Here is a 17,763-nt window from a genome sequence, read left to right on the forward strand (position 1 = left end):
TTACATTAGACTCAAATGAAAAAGAGAAAGACGACCTGGACATAACTGTGGTATCCGCGTTATCACCCCCAGGATTACCAGACTCAGACTCAGTCGAGCTGGAACCTGATTCCGACTCACAGGACTCGGTGGAATCAGATTCCGGCTCACTACCTGACCCGGTGCTGCTGGACAAGAATCCCTCTTCGTATTGCCAAGTGAGAGAGGGTGCGATAGATGCATCCAAAATAGTCTCTAGAAGGCGCGCAGCCGTTTTGTCCCTAATCATGGAAACCGAGGAGTTATCCCCCAAGCACATTTAGTCGATCGAAGGATCTGAGAGTAGACTTGCCAGTGCTACCCCCATCTCAAGTTCGGTGCCCTCAGAATCTACTGCCTTGCTCTGTTCAACCTCAGCTGATGGGTCTGTCTGCTCTTCGGCAACGTCATCCCCGGGTAGTTGCAGGTCGAAGAAAATCTCGAAACCAGGCACGCGCTTCCTCTCCGCGTTCAGCCATGGTTCTGGGTAGCCGCAAAATGGAAAATCTTCCCCCTCCCGGACGAAGCGTCCGTTCAGGGTACCCCAGATGGGCCTATGCATCAGTTCGAAAGGCTTCCCAGCCTGCTTAGCTCTGGCTCTTCCGGCCATTTCCTTTCCCTTCCTCACCCAGTCCTCTTTGGTGGGCAGATAACCTAGTCCAAAGGTGTGAGGGTTGTGTGGCACTTCGGCCAACGCTGAGACGCCCTTCCGGCCGCTCCTTCCCAATCCCATTCCGGGGATGTGTTGTAGCTTGTTCATGAGGTAGACGGATTGAGCACTGACGTACATTCCCTCATTCACAGCCATGATATTCTGTACCACTCGAGCCTCAGCCAAAGTGAACCCGGATAAGAACACATCCTCAGTGCCGTGCTCGATTTCTAATACTGGCGTGGACACTTCCGGTGGTGGATGGATTGATGAATTCCCAAAAACAATTGCTACCCCCTTCCCGTGAGGGTACTTCAACATCTGATGCAAAGTGGAAGAGACTGCCTTGACCTGGTGCAACCACGGTCGCCCCAAGAGTAGGTTGAAGGTTGCGGGAACGTCCAAGACATGAAATTCGATGTTGTATTGTCCTGGACAAACCTGGGTCTGGATCTTGACAGTCCCCATCACTTCCCTGCTAGTGTTATCGTAGGCTCTGATTACCTGCGTAGTTGGCACAAAGTCCACGGGTTTTAACCCAATTGCATATGCTGTTCTGGCTGGGCAGACATTAATAGCGGACCCGGTATCGACAAGTACCACCGGTATCCACTTGTCTCTACATTCCACGGAAATGTAGAGGGGTTTGTTGTGATTTATGCCCTCAGGCGGTAGTTCCTTGTCTGAAAAGGTCAACGCCGAGGAACCTCCTCCCGAGAAAACCAGCCCAACCAGCTGCTCTGGTGTAGTATCGATGGAGAGTTTGGATTTGTCCATAGCAGTTAAAACAGCTTGCCTATGTACCCTCGAAGCCATAAGCAGTCCCCAGATGGAGATGTCTGCTTGTATCTTCTTTAACTGTTTCAGCACAGCTTCCTCCTCAATCTGTTTCTCTTTCTGTTTTTCCGCTTCTCTATCTTTCCCGGATGCCTCGGGTTGGTCCAGGTGTGGGGGCTTGAAGTACCGCTCGCTTCTCGTCATGTGATCCACTTCATCAAGATACTAAGTGTCATCCGGTTGGCCACTTCCCCAGTCTTCGTCTGTGTGGGCAAGACATAAGTCGTCGTCTTCCCACCACATTCCGCTGGCAGCCAACAGGCACCTGTCTGGCTCCGGTCCACTCGCACTCGCAGTACTCTCCGTCCACATGCTCGCAGCATTCTCTATCTTCGTGCACACAGCAATCTCAGTCCCCTCAGGGCCCTTAGCTTTCCTAATTCTCTCGGCATCCTCAAACTTTTCTTGTTCCAGCTGCGTCAGTACAGCTGGTTGTTCAACAATTCCCATATCCATAATGCCCAAGTCTCGAGCAGAATTCTTAGCACCGGCGCTCTCCGGCGGTATAACTTGACTTCCGGCCCTTCCGGCCACAGCTGTTACTCTTGCCCTTGCCGGGCCCTGCTCTGGTTGGGGTTCCCCCATTACATCTGGTTGATCCTCGAGCCATCCAGTGGCCTCTGCTGATTCCTCATAGTCAAACCAGTTGATTGACGCATCCCCCGGTTCCTGGTCATCGAAAAATTGCAGGTTGGCGAAGTCCTTCTCTATGGCTGCCAAATCATCTGCCCCTTGCCTGAATCCGTCTCCCTGGATTACAAACAGTTCTCCCGCCTCTGGCAATTCTATACTCAGCCCATTCTGGCTTGTTAGCAAGATGTACTTGCTCGGATTGTAGGCTCCCCCAGTAAAGCTCTGTTCAATCTCAGATTCAACAATCCCATCATTTCCTGAAGCCTGCCCTGCCCCATCTTCGGTGGTCACCACCGTTGGCTCTGGTTGGGTAGTGGAGGTGTCCAACATGCACAAGAAGTCAGTGCAGTCGGGGAGGAACACCTCCGGCTTGGGTAGGTGGGATGGGGTGATATAGATACTAGGATCGTAAGATGCGACCCCAGTTTGGATAAAATTGATTCTATTGGGAGAGGGGGCTTGGTTATGTGGTGGAAGAGGATTGGTCGTGACATTGGGTTTGTCGGGAGGCGCGATCACCTGCTTGTCAATAAGATCCTGGATCTCATGACGCAATCTGTAACAACGGTCGGTGTCGTGACCGTGTTGTTGGTGATACGCGCAGTATTTTGATGGGTCATGAGAGGGAGGGAGTGGATTCGGTAGTGGTTTCGGCTCCAGGGGTTTCAAATGCTTTTTCCTGATCAATACCCCCAGAGCTTTGGTCAGGGGCATGTATAAGGGTGTGAAGGTTCTTTGGCCTCGAGGTTGAAATCTGGTGGTTTGTGTGTTGTTTCCGGACGGGCCGGAGAAGGGTGTGGCCGCCATGGGCCTTGGAAGGGGAGGGGGAATGGTGGTGACCATGCTCACCTCTGTACCTCTTGCAGTCGCAGCGCCACTCAGGCTCGCGTTGTTGTTTCGGTTGAATGTTCTCCGGGGTTGCTCCCGGTCTTGGTCGATCAGACCTTGTTTCATGGCATCCTCAATTTGCACCCCCATCTCGTGTAAATTTGAGAAGGTGGGGAAGGGGAGTACAATCATTCTCTACATCAGCTTTGGTTGGAGATTGCGCACAATCATCCGGATTTGATCTTTATCGGTGGGCCTCAAGGTCATCATCGACGCCTTTGCCCTCCACCGGGTTACAAACTCTGAAAAAGTTTCCTTGGGCTCCTGCCTTGTCGTCTCGAGATCACAAGTTGTGACCTCGATTTGCGTGTTATAGGAGTACTGCGCGACGAAGGCCTCGGCTATTTCATCCCACTTCCGTTTAACATCATCCTCCAATTTTGCATACCAGATGGCAGCTACACCCGATAGGGTCCGGCCAAATAGTGAAAGCTTCTGGGGTCTAGTTAGGCCCATTGGCCACAAGATGTCCGAGAATAGCCGAAGATGGACCATGGGGTCGCCGGACCCGTCAAAGCGGTCAATTTGCGGCATTTTGAACCTATCGGGCAATGTCACGGCTACATCGGTATATCCGTCCTCGATGTCCGGAATAGCTTTCACCCCCTGCGATTTCTTGAAGAGCTTTTCAAGCTTGCTCAATTTCAGAGCTGTATGGTCAATCTCGAACTCAAAGGGGGAGTCCGGGTGATTGGGCGTATGGGCCTTGGACAGTTGTGGCGGAAGCGGGGGCGGAGCTGGCCCGTTGGGAGGTTCGTGTCCTCTTGTAGGTTCTGGATATTCGGCACAGTATTCTGAGTGTTTGGTGGAGCGTTCTGAACAGTAGGTGTCTGCTCAGGTAACGGAGCCCCTGCCTGAGGAGGAACTTGATGCGAAGCAGATGCCGCATTCTGCTGTTGCAGTATGGTAATTAGTTCAGCCTGCTGGGCCATGATCTCGGCCTGTTGCTTGGCGAACTCATCTCGGCGAATGACATCCTGCTGCATGGCCAGCATGGTTTCTTGCATTTGGCGCATCATCTCTTCAACTCCTGTTGGTGCCGCCATACTGTTTTGATCTATCTGAACTACTGGCAGATCTATCTCTATGGCAACAATGGGGATCTCAATCCGGCTGTCCACTGATGGGGGAAACCACTGTTCTGGTGATCTCTGTTCAGATACACTGCGCTTTCTCTGCTTTCTTCTGACGACGGGGGGTAGGAAATGAAACACTGGTTGTCCGTCAATTAGATCCTCGGATCGATTGAGTCGACGACCTCGTGTCCAAAGTGCTTGGGGGGTATCTGCTGGGTTTGAAGCAATTGTGCTAAAAATGCCCTAGCAAAAAGATAAATAAAGCAATAAGGAAATGAATAAATAGATAAACGGACAGCATAACGGCGTAAAGTAAATGCATGACACACAGTCGGGCATAACAACACACAGTCAATAAGCTGAATACACACTGTCCTCGAACACTGATTATCATCCCTGTATCACTGTCCCCAAAGACTGAATCTGATACCCGCAAATAACTGATTCTCCAATACTGACTGATGCCCGCAGGCCTGATACCCACAATACTGAACTGACGCCCGCAGGCCTGATGCCCAAACTCATACACTGATACATGCATTCCTGTAGAGACGCACTCTAAAGCACATAACAGATAAGTGAGAGCCAAAAACACCCCTATGTTGGGGTAGGGTTTCCCTGTCCTATTTTGTCAGGAGTTAGGGTTTCACTATGCATGCAGCGGTTTCAAACAACCTATAAACGGGTAAGCAACCTGTCCTAGTTTGGAATGGTCACTATGGATCCGAATATGCACTAGGTCGAATGGTCAAAAAGGGTGCCCCGGTAAAACCGGGGTTTGTTTTCCCATACTGGCAGAGCCCACAACCGATCAGCCTTATGGTCATGCCTTGACAAGACAAGCCTCCGGCAAACCGTTCAGGAATAGCAGATGGAAAACATGGTGTCCTGGGCGCACCAATGCAAATGCAATGCAAAGAAACACACAAGTGTAGTCAAAAACAGATATCATGAGTTCGAGTCAAGTTCTCTAAATCCCTAGTGGAGTCGCCAGAAACTGTAGTCGTCCCCGAACGCTCCCGGGAGGGTGAGCTCCCGTTCCGTTCATCTGGGGTCACTATAGCTCAGGACCCTTCAAATTTGTCACGGTTCTAAATTTGAACCAAAGAGTCCAAATCCGGCAAATCGTTTTGAGAAAACAGATTTTTGAAAGAAGTGCTAAACATGGACTGCTTTGCCAGATACAGAGTCGCCACCTAAATATTTTATTTTGGGAAATTTAGGAAACCCTGACTCGGTGCCAAAGGCCACGTGTCCGTCATCACCAAAGTTGCCTCGGCTCGGGAACTTGGGTACGATTGGGGAAGGTCACTTCGTGAGCACCCCCGCTCGCCCGGTCAGAGACCGGCCTCTACTAACCATGATATCTATTTTTGAAAACATTGTATGTTCTTATTCCGATTATTAGCCAAGGTTACTATGTGATGCGCACAGCATACAAGTATAGACTGAGTCGCCTGAATTGGAACAAAACATTTCATGTTTGTTTTTGAAAGATGGTTTGCTACTCGCAAGTAGGCTTAAAATGCAGATTTTGCCACCCTCAGGTGGGCTTAGAAAAAATGGTTTTGCCACTATCTAGTGGGCTTAAAACTCACATTTGATGAATTGTCCCGATCCAAATAACCCAACCTTCACCCACAGGTATTCAGGCAGTTATATCACATAAGCAAATAGCCTCATGGCAAGCATGCTATCATGGCAATCACTCACACGCATGCAAAGATGCTAAAGCGTAAAAACTCACCGAGTACTCCAAGCCAAAACAGAAACTACTTTAGAAATCATGCATGATCCTAAGTATACAAAAATGCCTAATGCAACACATGCAAAAATGCAAACTATAGCAGGCTCGGCTATTCTAAACATGGCATATGGAATGCTACAGCTAACATGTATTCAATTTGGAATTGAAAATACAATGCAGTTAGCATGGTGCGCCGAGCCCGGTGCATGCAAAACAGATGAATGATGCAAACATGCTGTCATACTGTATGCTAATTGAAATATGCCCTAATCTAACCATCATAAGCGGATAAATAAAAGGGAGAAAGACGTGGGGTTGGAAGACATACAACACACACACGCACACTTATTACAGCGTTGCCCTCGCGCAGAGGGTCCGAATAAATATACAGTCCCAAATAAAAGAATATTACAGTCCCGAATAAAAGAATATTACAGTCCAAATAATGTACAAATTCCTAATTAATTAACAAATTAACTAAGAAAATAAATAAAACTGGCGTGCAAGCCAGGGACTGCCTTGCTTCTGATGAATGATGTATATTTAGGCTGCCTTGCGCGGAAATCCACCGGGATGCCCCAATTACCCTCTGTTTAGCAGTTATTCTTGGAAAGTGTGCCAAGCTCCAAAAAGTTGCTGATTCTTCATTTTGCTGCAACAGAGAGCAGGAAAGGGGCATAGCAATGTATTTTCACAAATATATGCATGCCTCGATCCTCGTGCCACCAATCACGCATATCGAGGCATGATAGCCGAGGAGCCGAATTGCACAATTCAATATAGGATGAATGCACATGAAAACACAACTAAAACCTAACTCCATCATGGATGATCCGGAGTGTCGGTGACTGGGGAATTGCGACGCATTCCGTCACTCGGAGTACGAAATGCGCCTCGTTTCCCGTGCCCGGGCTAACTCCTATCCTGAACACGATGCAATATGCATGATATGCATGAAATGCAACTAAGATACAACCCTAACATACACAATGTTATGGAATGACATACACGCTATACGAGATAATACACAACCGAGCATACGCAATGCTATGGATGAGATGGCATACGCAATGCAATAATGGGCTTACACCAACATGAGAGAGCCTCAGCCACACTCACATAGGAGGCCATCAGATGAAAACAAGATGACTCGAAATGCGTGCACGCGGGCACGCAAACCGAGAACCGACCCTCAGGCACCGAAATGCCACTCTAATGAGACATGGCAAAGACATGGAATATGATATGCAAACATGCAAAAATCAGTAGCAAAATGAGGGGGAAAACAGCCCCGAAACATGGCGAAATGACACCCGATGCATGGAATTTCTCCCGAAATGCAAAACTAGGTACATGAAATGGCTTACAGCTATACAAAGAATGCATAATTGGAACATGGAATGAAAATACAGAAGCAAGGCAGCCCCAAAATAAGCATTTTTACAGTTCAAAGCATGGCCAAACAGCAAACACAAATAGGGCAAAACTAGCATGCAAAAATGACCCTAAATATGAGATAAAGAAGCAACTCACAGCTGCTGTCCCCAAACAGATTAGGGCCCTTCAACAAAGTTGAAGAGGGACCCAAAACATGATCTTTTACAGTTTATGGAAAACCACAAAAACCAGCACAGATATGGCTAAACCCTCATGCAAGAAATAGGCCAAAAGATGGACAAAGGGGCAAGTGGTAGATGAAAATCCCAAACAGAAAAGGACTCTTCTACAACACTGAAGGGAGACCAAAAATATAATACTTTACAGTTGATGGCCGAACCCAAAACAGTATGCATGCAAGCCAAAAATATTATGCAAAATATGACCAAAAAGAGAGATATAACACAAAGTATATAAATGATGCCTCAAAAAGTGAAATACCCTTAATGAAATATGAAGAGGAGGCCAAAATAAGACTTTTTTCAGTTCTGAAAATCATCCAAAAATGGAAGCACAATAGGCTAATAAATCATGCAAAAATGGGGACCAAAAGAGAGATATAATACAAAGTGTATAAAATATGCCTCAAACCATGAAAGACCCTCAATGAAACATGAAGAGATGGCCAAAATAATACCTTTTTTAGTTCTGAAAATTGTCCAAAAATGGAAGCACAATAGGCTAATAAATCATGCAAAAAAGGGGACCAAAGAGAGGTATAATGACAAGTGGCACATGGAGGTCCCAAAAAGTGATGATCCCTTCTTTAATGTTGAAGAGGGGCTCAAAATAATCCTATCTACAGTTTACATCATGCTCCAAAACAGATCACATATAGGCTAAAAATATCATGCAAAAAAATGGCATTCAAGAAGGATATTGAAGCAAGTGCAAGATGGGGGCCTCAAACAGGGTTGAGCCCTTAATGAGATAGGAAAATGAGCTCAAAAAAATGACCTTTTCAGTTTTGGTCGGAGCTCAAAACAGCAAGCATATATGGCTAAGAAATGTTGCAAGAATGAGCTCAAAAAGAGGGAATTGATACTTACCCTTGAAGACCAAACTTTGGTTGCTTCTTGGCTTGAGAAGTGGTGCCTCTTAGCTGCTAGAAAGCTCCCCAAGCTTCTGGAAATGGAGTAGTGGTGGTGATGCTAGGTGGTGATGAAGAAAAGGTGGTAGAACTTAGGAATTTTTAAGAAAATGAGAGAGATGGAGGGAGATATGAATGTATAAGCTTCAAGCAATTTTTCCAACCCCTATATCCAATGTTGGCAGCTGGTTATATGGACCAAGGAGAGGGAGAAAAGGGAGGGAAAGAGTGGGGAGAAAAGATCAACTTCTCCCCCAAAAGGTGTCCCCCGGATGTAGATATTTTTGGGGGACAACAGCTATACAGCTGTAAAGTACATATTGCAAGGATCATGGCCGGCCACTTTTTGGAGCTGCAGGTGGCCGGCCGACTACCTCCCATGGCCGGCCGACTAGGGGTCAAAAAGGTCAACAAGATTTTCTGGCCGGCCACCACAAATTGGTGTCCTCCCATGTGTTGTCAACACAACCCTGTGGTTCAAAATTGGCAACTGTAAAACAGGAGGGACAACAAGCCATTTTTAGGGGGGGTCAAAAGGGTCAGGTGGAATTACTGGCTGGCCACCAACTTTTTCTGTCCTCCCATGTGTGCACAACACAAATATGTGGTTAAAAGTTCAAGAAAATGGCTCAAGGTTGTTCAACATTGGCTCGGAAGTGAGAAAAACGGGCGTCGGAGGGTGCCGGAGGAATATAACTGGTTGCTGAAACAATTGCTGGCCTCCCACCCTTCTACGGCCTTCCTGGTGATAAAACAGAGGTACCTGCCAAAAATGAACGAAAACCGATGCAAAACGAATGCTCGGGGGCCGAAACGCGCAGTTTGGGGTCCCGAAAATGGGCTGTTAAGCACCGAAAGTGGCGTTCGACCACGAAGTGGGTCTCTTAGACCTCAGTGTCCCTCAAAAGGGAGTAAATAGGAAGTATGCCAAAAATCGGAGCAAACGGAGACGGTTAAGCGGTCCCGAACCGAGGCACACGGCCAACGGTCTCGAAAAACCGGAAACCGGGCTCCGAAATGGGCAAAATGGCCTACGGCCACAAAATGTAGCGCACGGCCACTGAGAGATGGTCTACGGGACCTCTCCCTCCCCTCAGGAAAAGAAACAGAGAAAACCGAGTCTGGTTCGCAAACGGAGGCAAGGCACAGAAGAGGGTTTGGAAGTCCGGAGGCAGGGCTCACGGCCGTGACTCTGAAACTTCTGAACGAGCACATTATGCAACATCACCAAGTGCCCAATCGGTGACGTCTGAGTCTTAAGGTCGGTCAAAAATGGGGTGTCTACACTTAGCCACAGATACAGGAAGCTTGAAAATAGATAAGTAATAGATACGAAGACTAGATGACACAGATTTTATAAGCATTAATCTCCCACCAAAAGATAAGAATCGCCTCCTTCAAGAAGCTAATCTGACTCTGCATTTTTCGATGATTGGTTTCCATGTTTTCTTTAACCTGGGACTAGTCCCCAAAGGCAGACCAAGATACATCATTGGAAGCTTCTGACTTGCACAGTTAAGTCTAGAGGCAAACTCCTTCACCTCATCATCAGACACTCCAATTCCACATAGGGAGCTCTTATGAAAATTAATCTTCAACCTTGAAACCAGTTCAAAACACCTCAAAATTCGTGTAATTACCATGACCTCCTCCATGTTAGCTTCACAAAAAATTATTGTATCATCTGCAAATTGGAGATGTGAGACCACCACTTCATCTTTACCCACTACAGCTCCCTTAACCAACCCCAGAGATCTAGCTCGTTCTATTAACATATTCAGACCTTTAGCTACCAAATTGAAAAGGAATGGAGACAATGGATCACCTTGCCTAAGGCCTTTTTCAGGAATGAACTCAGTCGTAGGGGAGCCGTTCACTAACACAGACACTCTGGCCGATCCTAAACACTCCATGATCCACCCTTTCCACCTTGCCCCGAACCCAAAATTTTCCATCATAGATAATAGACACTCCCAACTGACAGAGTCATATGCCTTCTAAAAATCAAGCTTAAGAATCAACCCTTTTCTCTGACTCCCTTTCCACCAATCAACAATCTCATTCGCAATGAGTACACCATCGAAAATGTTTCTACCTCCCGAAAAGGCTGACTGTACCTCTCCAACCACCTTAGGCATCACCTTCTTGATTCTATGTGAAAAAACCTTAGCTACACCTTATACAAAGACCCAATCAGACTAATTGGTCTAAAATCTAATAAACTAGTTGGGCATTCAATTTTTGGGATCAAAGTGATAAAAGAATTATTCACACCAGCCCCCAATTTCCCATTTTCATAAAATTCTTTGAAAAATTAAATGACATCAGACTTCAAAAAATCCTAACACTTCTGAAAGAACATCAGATCAAACCCATCAGGACTGAGAGACTTATTCCCATCACAACTCCTAATAGCAACCCACACCTCATCTTCAGAAAAATCTGCTTCCAGAATTCCAACCACTTGATCCTGACCAATAGATTTAAATGACCCTTCAACTTTGGCCTATTCCTCTAATTTTCAGAGAACAGGCCTTTAAAATGCTTAAAAACCTCCTGTTTCACCAAAATGGGATCCTCAAGGAATACCCCTTCAACTGTAATTGAATTCAACAAATTACGATTCTGTCTAGAAGATGCAATGGTATGAAAATACCTTGTATTCTTATCCCCCTTCAAGCTCCAGTCCAGTCTAGACTTTTGTAGCCAAAGCCACTCGTCCCTCTTCCTAAGAGACCACACCTCCTTTTTTACCTCCATTCACCTGACAATCTCAGCCTCTGACAAGTCTCTAGACTCAGCCAACAGATCAAGTCTCTAGACTCATCCCTCTTCCTAAGAGACCACACCTCCTTTTTTACCTCCCTTCACCTGACAATCTCAGCTTCTGACAAGTCTCTAGACTCAGCCAACAGATCAAGCTCATGAAGCTGCACCTCTACTTTTTTGAGAGAGTAGGAAACATTGCCAAACACATCATTTTTCCACTTTTTCAATTCCAACTTGAGATATCTAAGTTTTGTTGCAATGATAAACCCAGCCCACCCAGAGACATTTGAAGCCTCCCACAACTGCTTGACCACATCTAGAAACTTAGCATGTAACGACCAAGCATTTAAGAACCTAAATGGCCTTGGCCCCCAATCCCTTTCATCATCCATCAATACCAAGGGACAATGGTCAGACACATCCCTTGGGAGGCCCCACAGCTTAAAATTAAACCTACTCATCCACTCAGGTGCTAGTAGAACTCTATCAATTCTACCCCCATCTTCTGAATTACTCCATGAGAATTGCCTGCCATGTATTGGGACATCAGACAAGGCTAACCCTTCAATAAACTCATTAAATTCTACCATCCCTCTATCCCTTCTTAAACACCCTTTTTTTCCCCTATATTTCTAATTTCATTAAAGTCCCCTCCCACACACCAAGGATTTGGAAATCCTAATTTGAGACTAGAAATAACTTTCCACACTTGCCTCTTGCTTACTGCATCATTTGGCTTATAAACATTAACCAAAACACATCTAAAATCTGGAAGTAATGTACCTGACAGTAAGAGAAACCTTCTTGAACAACAACACTGAGATAATGCAAACACAGAAGGCTTCCAAATGCACAACAGCCCACCAGCCGAACCATCCGCATCCACAAACATATACTCCAATTTATCAACATGCCAAATCGACTGTACCAAATCATCTAACATACCTTCTTTCTTAGTCTTTTTGAAAAAAGGCACAATCAATTTTTCTCTCTTTAAGTAATGTCCTGATTCTTCTTCTCTTCTCTAGCCTTCCAAACCCCCAAACATTCCAAGACAACAACTTCATTGGAAACCTCAAAGGAAACACCTATATCACCCATGAAGACCGTTTAAACTAAAACAGTTTCATCCCTTTGAGCTACCCTCTCCACATCATTCTTTTCCAGCTCCATAATTTTGTGTAATACTTCATTTTCCTTCCCTTTAAAACTGATGCCCAAAGATTTTCCCACATCCACTGTCGTCCGTGCTTCCTGAAGGACTTGGTCATCACCCTTATCTGCCACACAAGCCGAACTTCACCGAGCTAGAACAGTCGCAGCAACTTTGAACACGGGTCCTTTATGCCGCACTCCTTTAGCAGATGATTCACCAATTCAACCTCCCTTTCCCTCTTTCCGAAATAACTTACCTCTCACTCCCTCCAACCTGGGCTCAAGAGCTTTTTTCTTCCCTACAAGCTTGCAATGTTGAGATTTCGCCACTCTCCAATCCACACCAGAGTCCACACCCACCAATGTGAACTTGACCTATGATGATGGAGATAACATTTGACTATTTACATGGCCCACATTCTTGCCTTTATCCATCATGCCCAAACTCACAACTTCTGGGTTGGGCCTAGATACAACCCTAGTGTTTTGGGCCTTCTCTAACATTATTTGGATTCGGATCCCAGGCCTCTCAAGCTCAGATCCACTTATACTTTTCATAAACCTAGGAGTCACAATTTCCTCATCCTCTCCCTCCCTCTCATTACTCCCCTTCTTGTTTACCGTTGCATTAACACTATCTTTTCCACTTTTGCATGCTTCTGCCACTTTTAAATTCCCCATACTTGAGATAATTGTTTCTTCCACTAGCGACTGAGATGAACCGTCCACCTCTCACTCACCTGACCCTTGTATACCATGCACTCGACATCCCTCTACAAAGTTGCCATGTCATTTCTCTTCTGAACGGTCCGATCACCAAGTTCTGCCACTGCATATTGTAACTCTCCTTCCACCTCAGCCACCTCCTCTGCTACTCGCTCACCATTGTTGCCATACATGTTCTTCATATTGTTTAAGCTACATCTTTCATGAAGAGAGAACTTACAAGCTTCTGTAATAACTTTAGACACCCTAACTTATTCCTCACATACTCTAACTGGGTAATTTCTGCCTAAACACTTGAACAACTGTATTATTATACCCCATACAATTGGTAACAATTTTAACTCCACCACATTTGAAGGATAATTGGTTAGTTGTCTCCTCATCCAACCTGATTACCTCTCCCCACAACCTCCCAATTTTATTAAAGGTCTCTGAACTCCATAAATTAAGTGGAACTCCAAAACAGCTCAACCAAACTCCTCGTTCTTGCTCTATGTGCCCGAACTTCTTTTACTCTGAAACTAATTCGCACCATTCATTCAAGCAATCCTTTAATAATGATGCATTTTCCTTTATATCATCAGATGATTTAAATGACACCATTGCCATTCTTCCTCCCCCCTCCTTACCAGAATTTCTGCCGTTCTTTTGTCCATGATTGCTTTTTGAAAGTTTGAAAATGAGTAATAGCTTTTCAACTTAACAATAAGGCTATCATATAGCCATCCATTTCCTCCCTCATGTGCTACAACCGAGAGACCCACATTTTCCTTACTGGCCCCTAGCTACACTGCTTCTATATATGACCGATAGCCTATGTTTGGTTTAACTTTTTGGCCCCTTCGCCACCGAGATCCTCCCTCCTCTCTTCCAGGTCCTTTCCCAGTTTGCCCATCTTGACCTCCTCTGACACCTGATGCTTCCTTTTGAAACTCCGCTCTCTTTAATCTCAAGGCTTTATCATCACACCACAACCCATTAGCTTTTTGGATTGCCACTTCAGTAGCTACAGGACAATCGTACCTCACAAAACCAAACCTTGACCGTGTAGTTTTCCTTAACTTATTTGGAATGAATATATCTTGAACAATTCCAAACTTCATGAACAGATCATTGAGCCCCTTCGAGCTCATGGATGTGGGAATATTGTCAACAAAGATTGTATGAACACCAGATCGGCCTCTATCATGGCTCTGCGAGTGCCTATCCCTGCCATACAACACCGGTTTCCATCCTCCTCCCACTATCGCCATCAATGATCTATATCTACTTCTACATTCATTATGTCTCTCTTGTTGTTGTCGTGTAATTTGTTTTAAAGTTTGGTTCTAGTTTAGGTGTTTTCATGTGTGGTGTTCTATTAACTTGTTGGTTCCTCACTAATTTCGGGCTGTGCTAGCATATGATCGGATAATCCTCACGGTGCCAACCTAGTTGGGATGGTGCAAGACTATTGTGATGCTCTTTGCACACCCTCATATCTATTGATGTAATACTCATGGTTGTACTTTTAGTTATCAATGGATTTTCATTGACTGATAAAAAAAAAAAAAAAAAAAAAAAAAGCTACCGATGGAGCCTGAAAAATCTCATACACAGTAAAGATGCACACCTCCAAATTGTTTAAAAGAAAAATGTTATGAATGAATTTTTGGCTTGAAATTTATTCTAATATGAGGTGTATTGTATAGATTTAAAATGAGTGCCGTTAACAACACTTCATTTATTACTTTGGACAACTATGTTTTGAATTTTTTTTGAATTTTTTTTTATTACAATGATAACCTCAAATGAAATTATTAAAGAAGACATCAATCATTTTTAGATACTCCATCTCACAATTAAGTCCACACACCTATTAAATCATAAAATAAGATTTATGAGAATACTCACCTCCATCACCATCCATATATTTCAAAACCATCAAAACCTAATAAAATTTCATACAACTAATAATTTTTTTATGTAAATACAAGAATAAATACGAATATATTGTATATATTTCAATATTAAATAATTAATATTATTTTTTTGATTCATACAACTAATAAAATACTATTAAAAAATTAGCTAACTTTTATTTAAATTAAAATTTGAAAAAAATTCAATATGATTATGTTAAATTTAGTAGAATTTTTAAATCTTAAAAATGATTAGTCTATTTTTTTTATTATTTAAGTAATTTAATGTGAAATATTGGCGGTGTTTGGGAACTAGGAAGTCAGGCTATTTTAGCCCCAAATTGCAAAAAAAAAGTCTTTTAGCCTCAAATTGCCCCACCTAACCCATTGATTTAAAAATAAAAAATAAAAATAAAAATAAAAATAATTTGGAAAAGCAACGACTGTCCAGCAGCACAGCAGTCTACACTGTCACCAACAGTGTAGGCTTCAGACAGTTAAATGATGCTTTTACCCCTATAGATCAATTTTGAAAAAAATAAGGTTAGGGGCAAATTTATCATTTCAAACATATTTTTCAATACAACAATCAATCCAAAAATTTAACCTAACCTCCCACATACAAACTAAAATAACTTACTAAAATAATAAAAAAAAATCCAAAAACCTATAAAAAAAGTCACTTCTTAAACACCAACATTATATCCACTCATCACATGTTAGTTCAAAAAAAAAAAAAAAAACAAAACAAAACAAAAAAAGTCACATCACATTACCGGTTTTACAGTGACTCTCGGTGACCCATACATGTTAGATTAGAAATTACCGCCTTGATCAAGTGAACCACTCCTTACTTTTATATTAATTTTAGTATAAAAAATAAAAGGTATTCAAATGTTGAAAATATTAATCAAATCTTAAATTATTTTGCATTGTTCTTAATTTGTTATATTCTAAATATTTTGTTTTAAGTTTAATTTTTTTTTATAAATAATATAATTTTAAATTTACACAATCACTATTTTTGTGCAATCAATTAAATTGAAATTACTTCAATATTATGTTGCATTTAATTTATCTTCGATCAATCATCATGAATTGCCAAAAAACATCAAACAAAATCAATTTCTATAGTTGAATTCTGGTTTAATGGTTTGCTCTCATGTCAACCTCAAATCCAGATGAATCCATGAATGTCTAAAATTACAAATTTTGATTTCATGAAAATCATAATTGTGTAAAAACCAGAAACAGAGTCAAATTATAAGCCTAAAAAGATGAGAAGTTAATTAAAGCTCACAATATAGCTTTTAATGATTTGATTCCTTTCGATGCAACCGGCGTGACCAAACCATCTCTAGCCCCAAATTTCATGAGAATGAAGTAGATCAATTTCCTTAAATTTCATGAATCGATCGAATGAAGCAGATCGATGGCCTAAAAAGGACTAGCAAATAGAGTAGATCGGTCGATGATAGTTTAATTAGAGATGGATAGAGAGAAAGCGATTCTAATACGAGAAATCGCCTCCATTCTCTCTTTAATGTTGAGAAACAAAAAAGTTAGGTTCTCATAAGTATATGCTCAAAATTTTATAAGATTTTATATAATTCATATTTAGTTCTTGTATAGATTTATAATTAAATGAATTTAAATTATATGTTATTATTTTATTCTAATGTTAGTATGATTTCTTTTTGTACATATCATGATGTGGATGCTGCCGGTATTTTTCAGACATCGCTGACTTCCTAAAATACACAGTAATCATGTTTTGTGCTATCCTTTTTCTGCACTTCATTTGTTGTGTGAAAAGTGATTTCATTGACAAAACACAAATTATTTTTAATTTGTTGACATCATTTGAAAAAAAGGTGTGGCATTATCACAACGTACATTTAATTTGTAAAATATTATTATGAAGGCATTGGTCTTGAAGTTGATAATTGAGAAAACTTTTGGTGGAACTTGAAACTTCAATTTTTTTGCGGTTTTTGGCCAACTCTTAATAGTTGAAAGAAATTGTTTCAAAAATTTTCAAAGGGAGAAGTGCAATGTGATTTCAGAGAGTAGTGAAGGGGCAGTAAAATTTCAGAAATCTACAAGTGTGAGTAATTTACCAAAAAAACAATAATAAAATGAAGAGCAAAGGGGTAAATGACACACACCAAATCTTACATAACATTGTCTGAATGTTTGCAACTCTTTAACTCCTGGTTGGTTAGGTAGGAATCATTTGCTTGCACTACAAAAAATTCACTTCTTTGCGACGGTAAAATACCGTCGCAAATACCCAAAACCTCGTCTCAAAAGCTTTTTTGCGACGGCAGCTGCGTTTTAGCGACGGTAATAGGGGGGTCGCAACAAAGGAGGTTGCTAAAGGCCTTTAGCGACGGTATGACCCCGTCGCAAAATATTAGCGACGGTAAAATACTGTCACTATTAATGTGTAGAATTTTGAATTTTTTGAGACGGCATTGTGTTGCCGTCGCTAAAAAGGTTATTTGCGACGGTAAAAATACCGTTGCCAAAAGTTTTATTTGAGACCGAAAAAAATGCCGTCGCTGAAAATGGTTATTTGCGACGGTAAACATACCGTCGCTAAAAATAGTATTGGCGACAGTGAACGATGCCGTCGCTATAAGTCCTGTTGTTTCAATTTAATAATGATGCAAACATCTTTAGTGACGGCTATGTTACCGTCACAAAAACCTTTTTTGAGACAGTATAATACCGTCTCAAATGAAAAAAAAAAAAAAAAAAAAACTGCAACACTATTATTAAAAATATGAAAATTACCTGTATTAAATGAAAATAACTATAAAAAAATCGAT

The 17,763-nt window shown here is 42.5% G+C and overlaps 1 protein-coding gene across 1 annotated transcript; it reads right to left on the reverse strand.

Annotated features, from left to right (window-relative positions):
* Positions 1–10,375: 10,375 nt before the first annotated feature.
* Positions 10,376–11,737, reverse strand: LOC145797818 (uncharacterized). Its single transcript, XM_082885246.1, has 4 exons — positions 11,250–11,737; positions 10,932–11,007; positions 10,725–10,848; positions 10,376–10,554 (listed from the first exon to the last, which is right to left on the reverse strand). The coding sequence occupies exons 1-4, from the start codon at positions 11,735–11,737 to the stop codon at positions 10,376–10,378; spliced, it is 867 nt and encodes a 288-aa protein (XP_082741372.1).
* Positions 11,738–17,763: the final 6,026 nt, after the last annotated feature.

This window comes from Camellia sinensis, chromosome 8 (genome assembly GCF_055761805.1).
Source record: "Camellia sinensis isolate YWXY chromosome 8, ASM5576180v1, whole genome shotgun sequence".
Taxonomy (NCBI): Eukaryota; Viridiplantae; Streptophyta; class Magnoliopsida; order Ericales; family Theaceae; genus Camellia; species Camellia sinensis.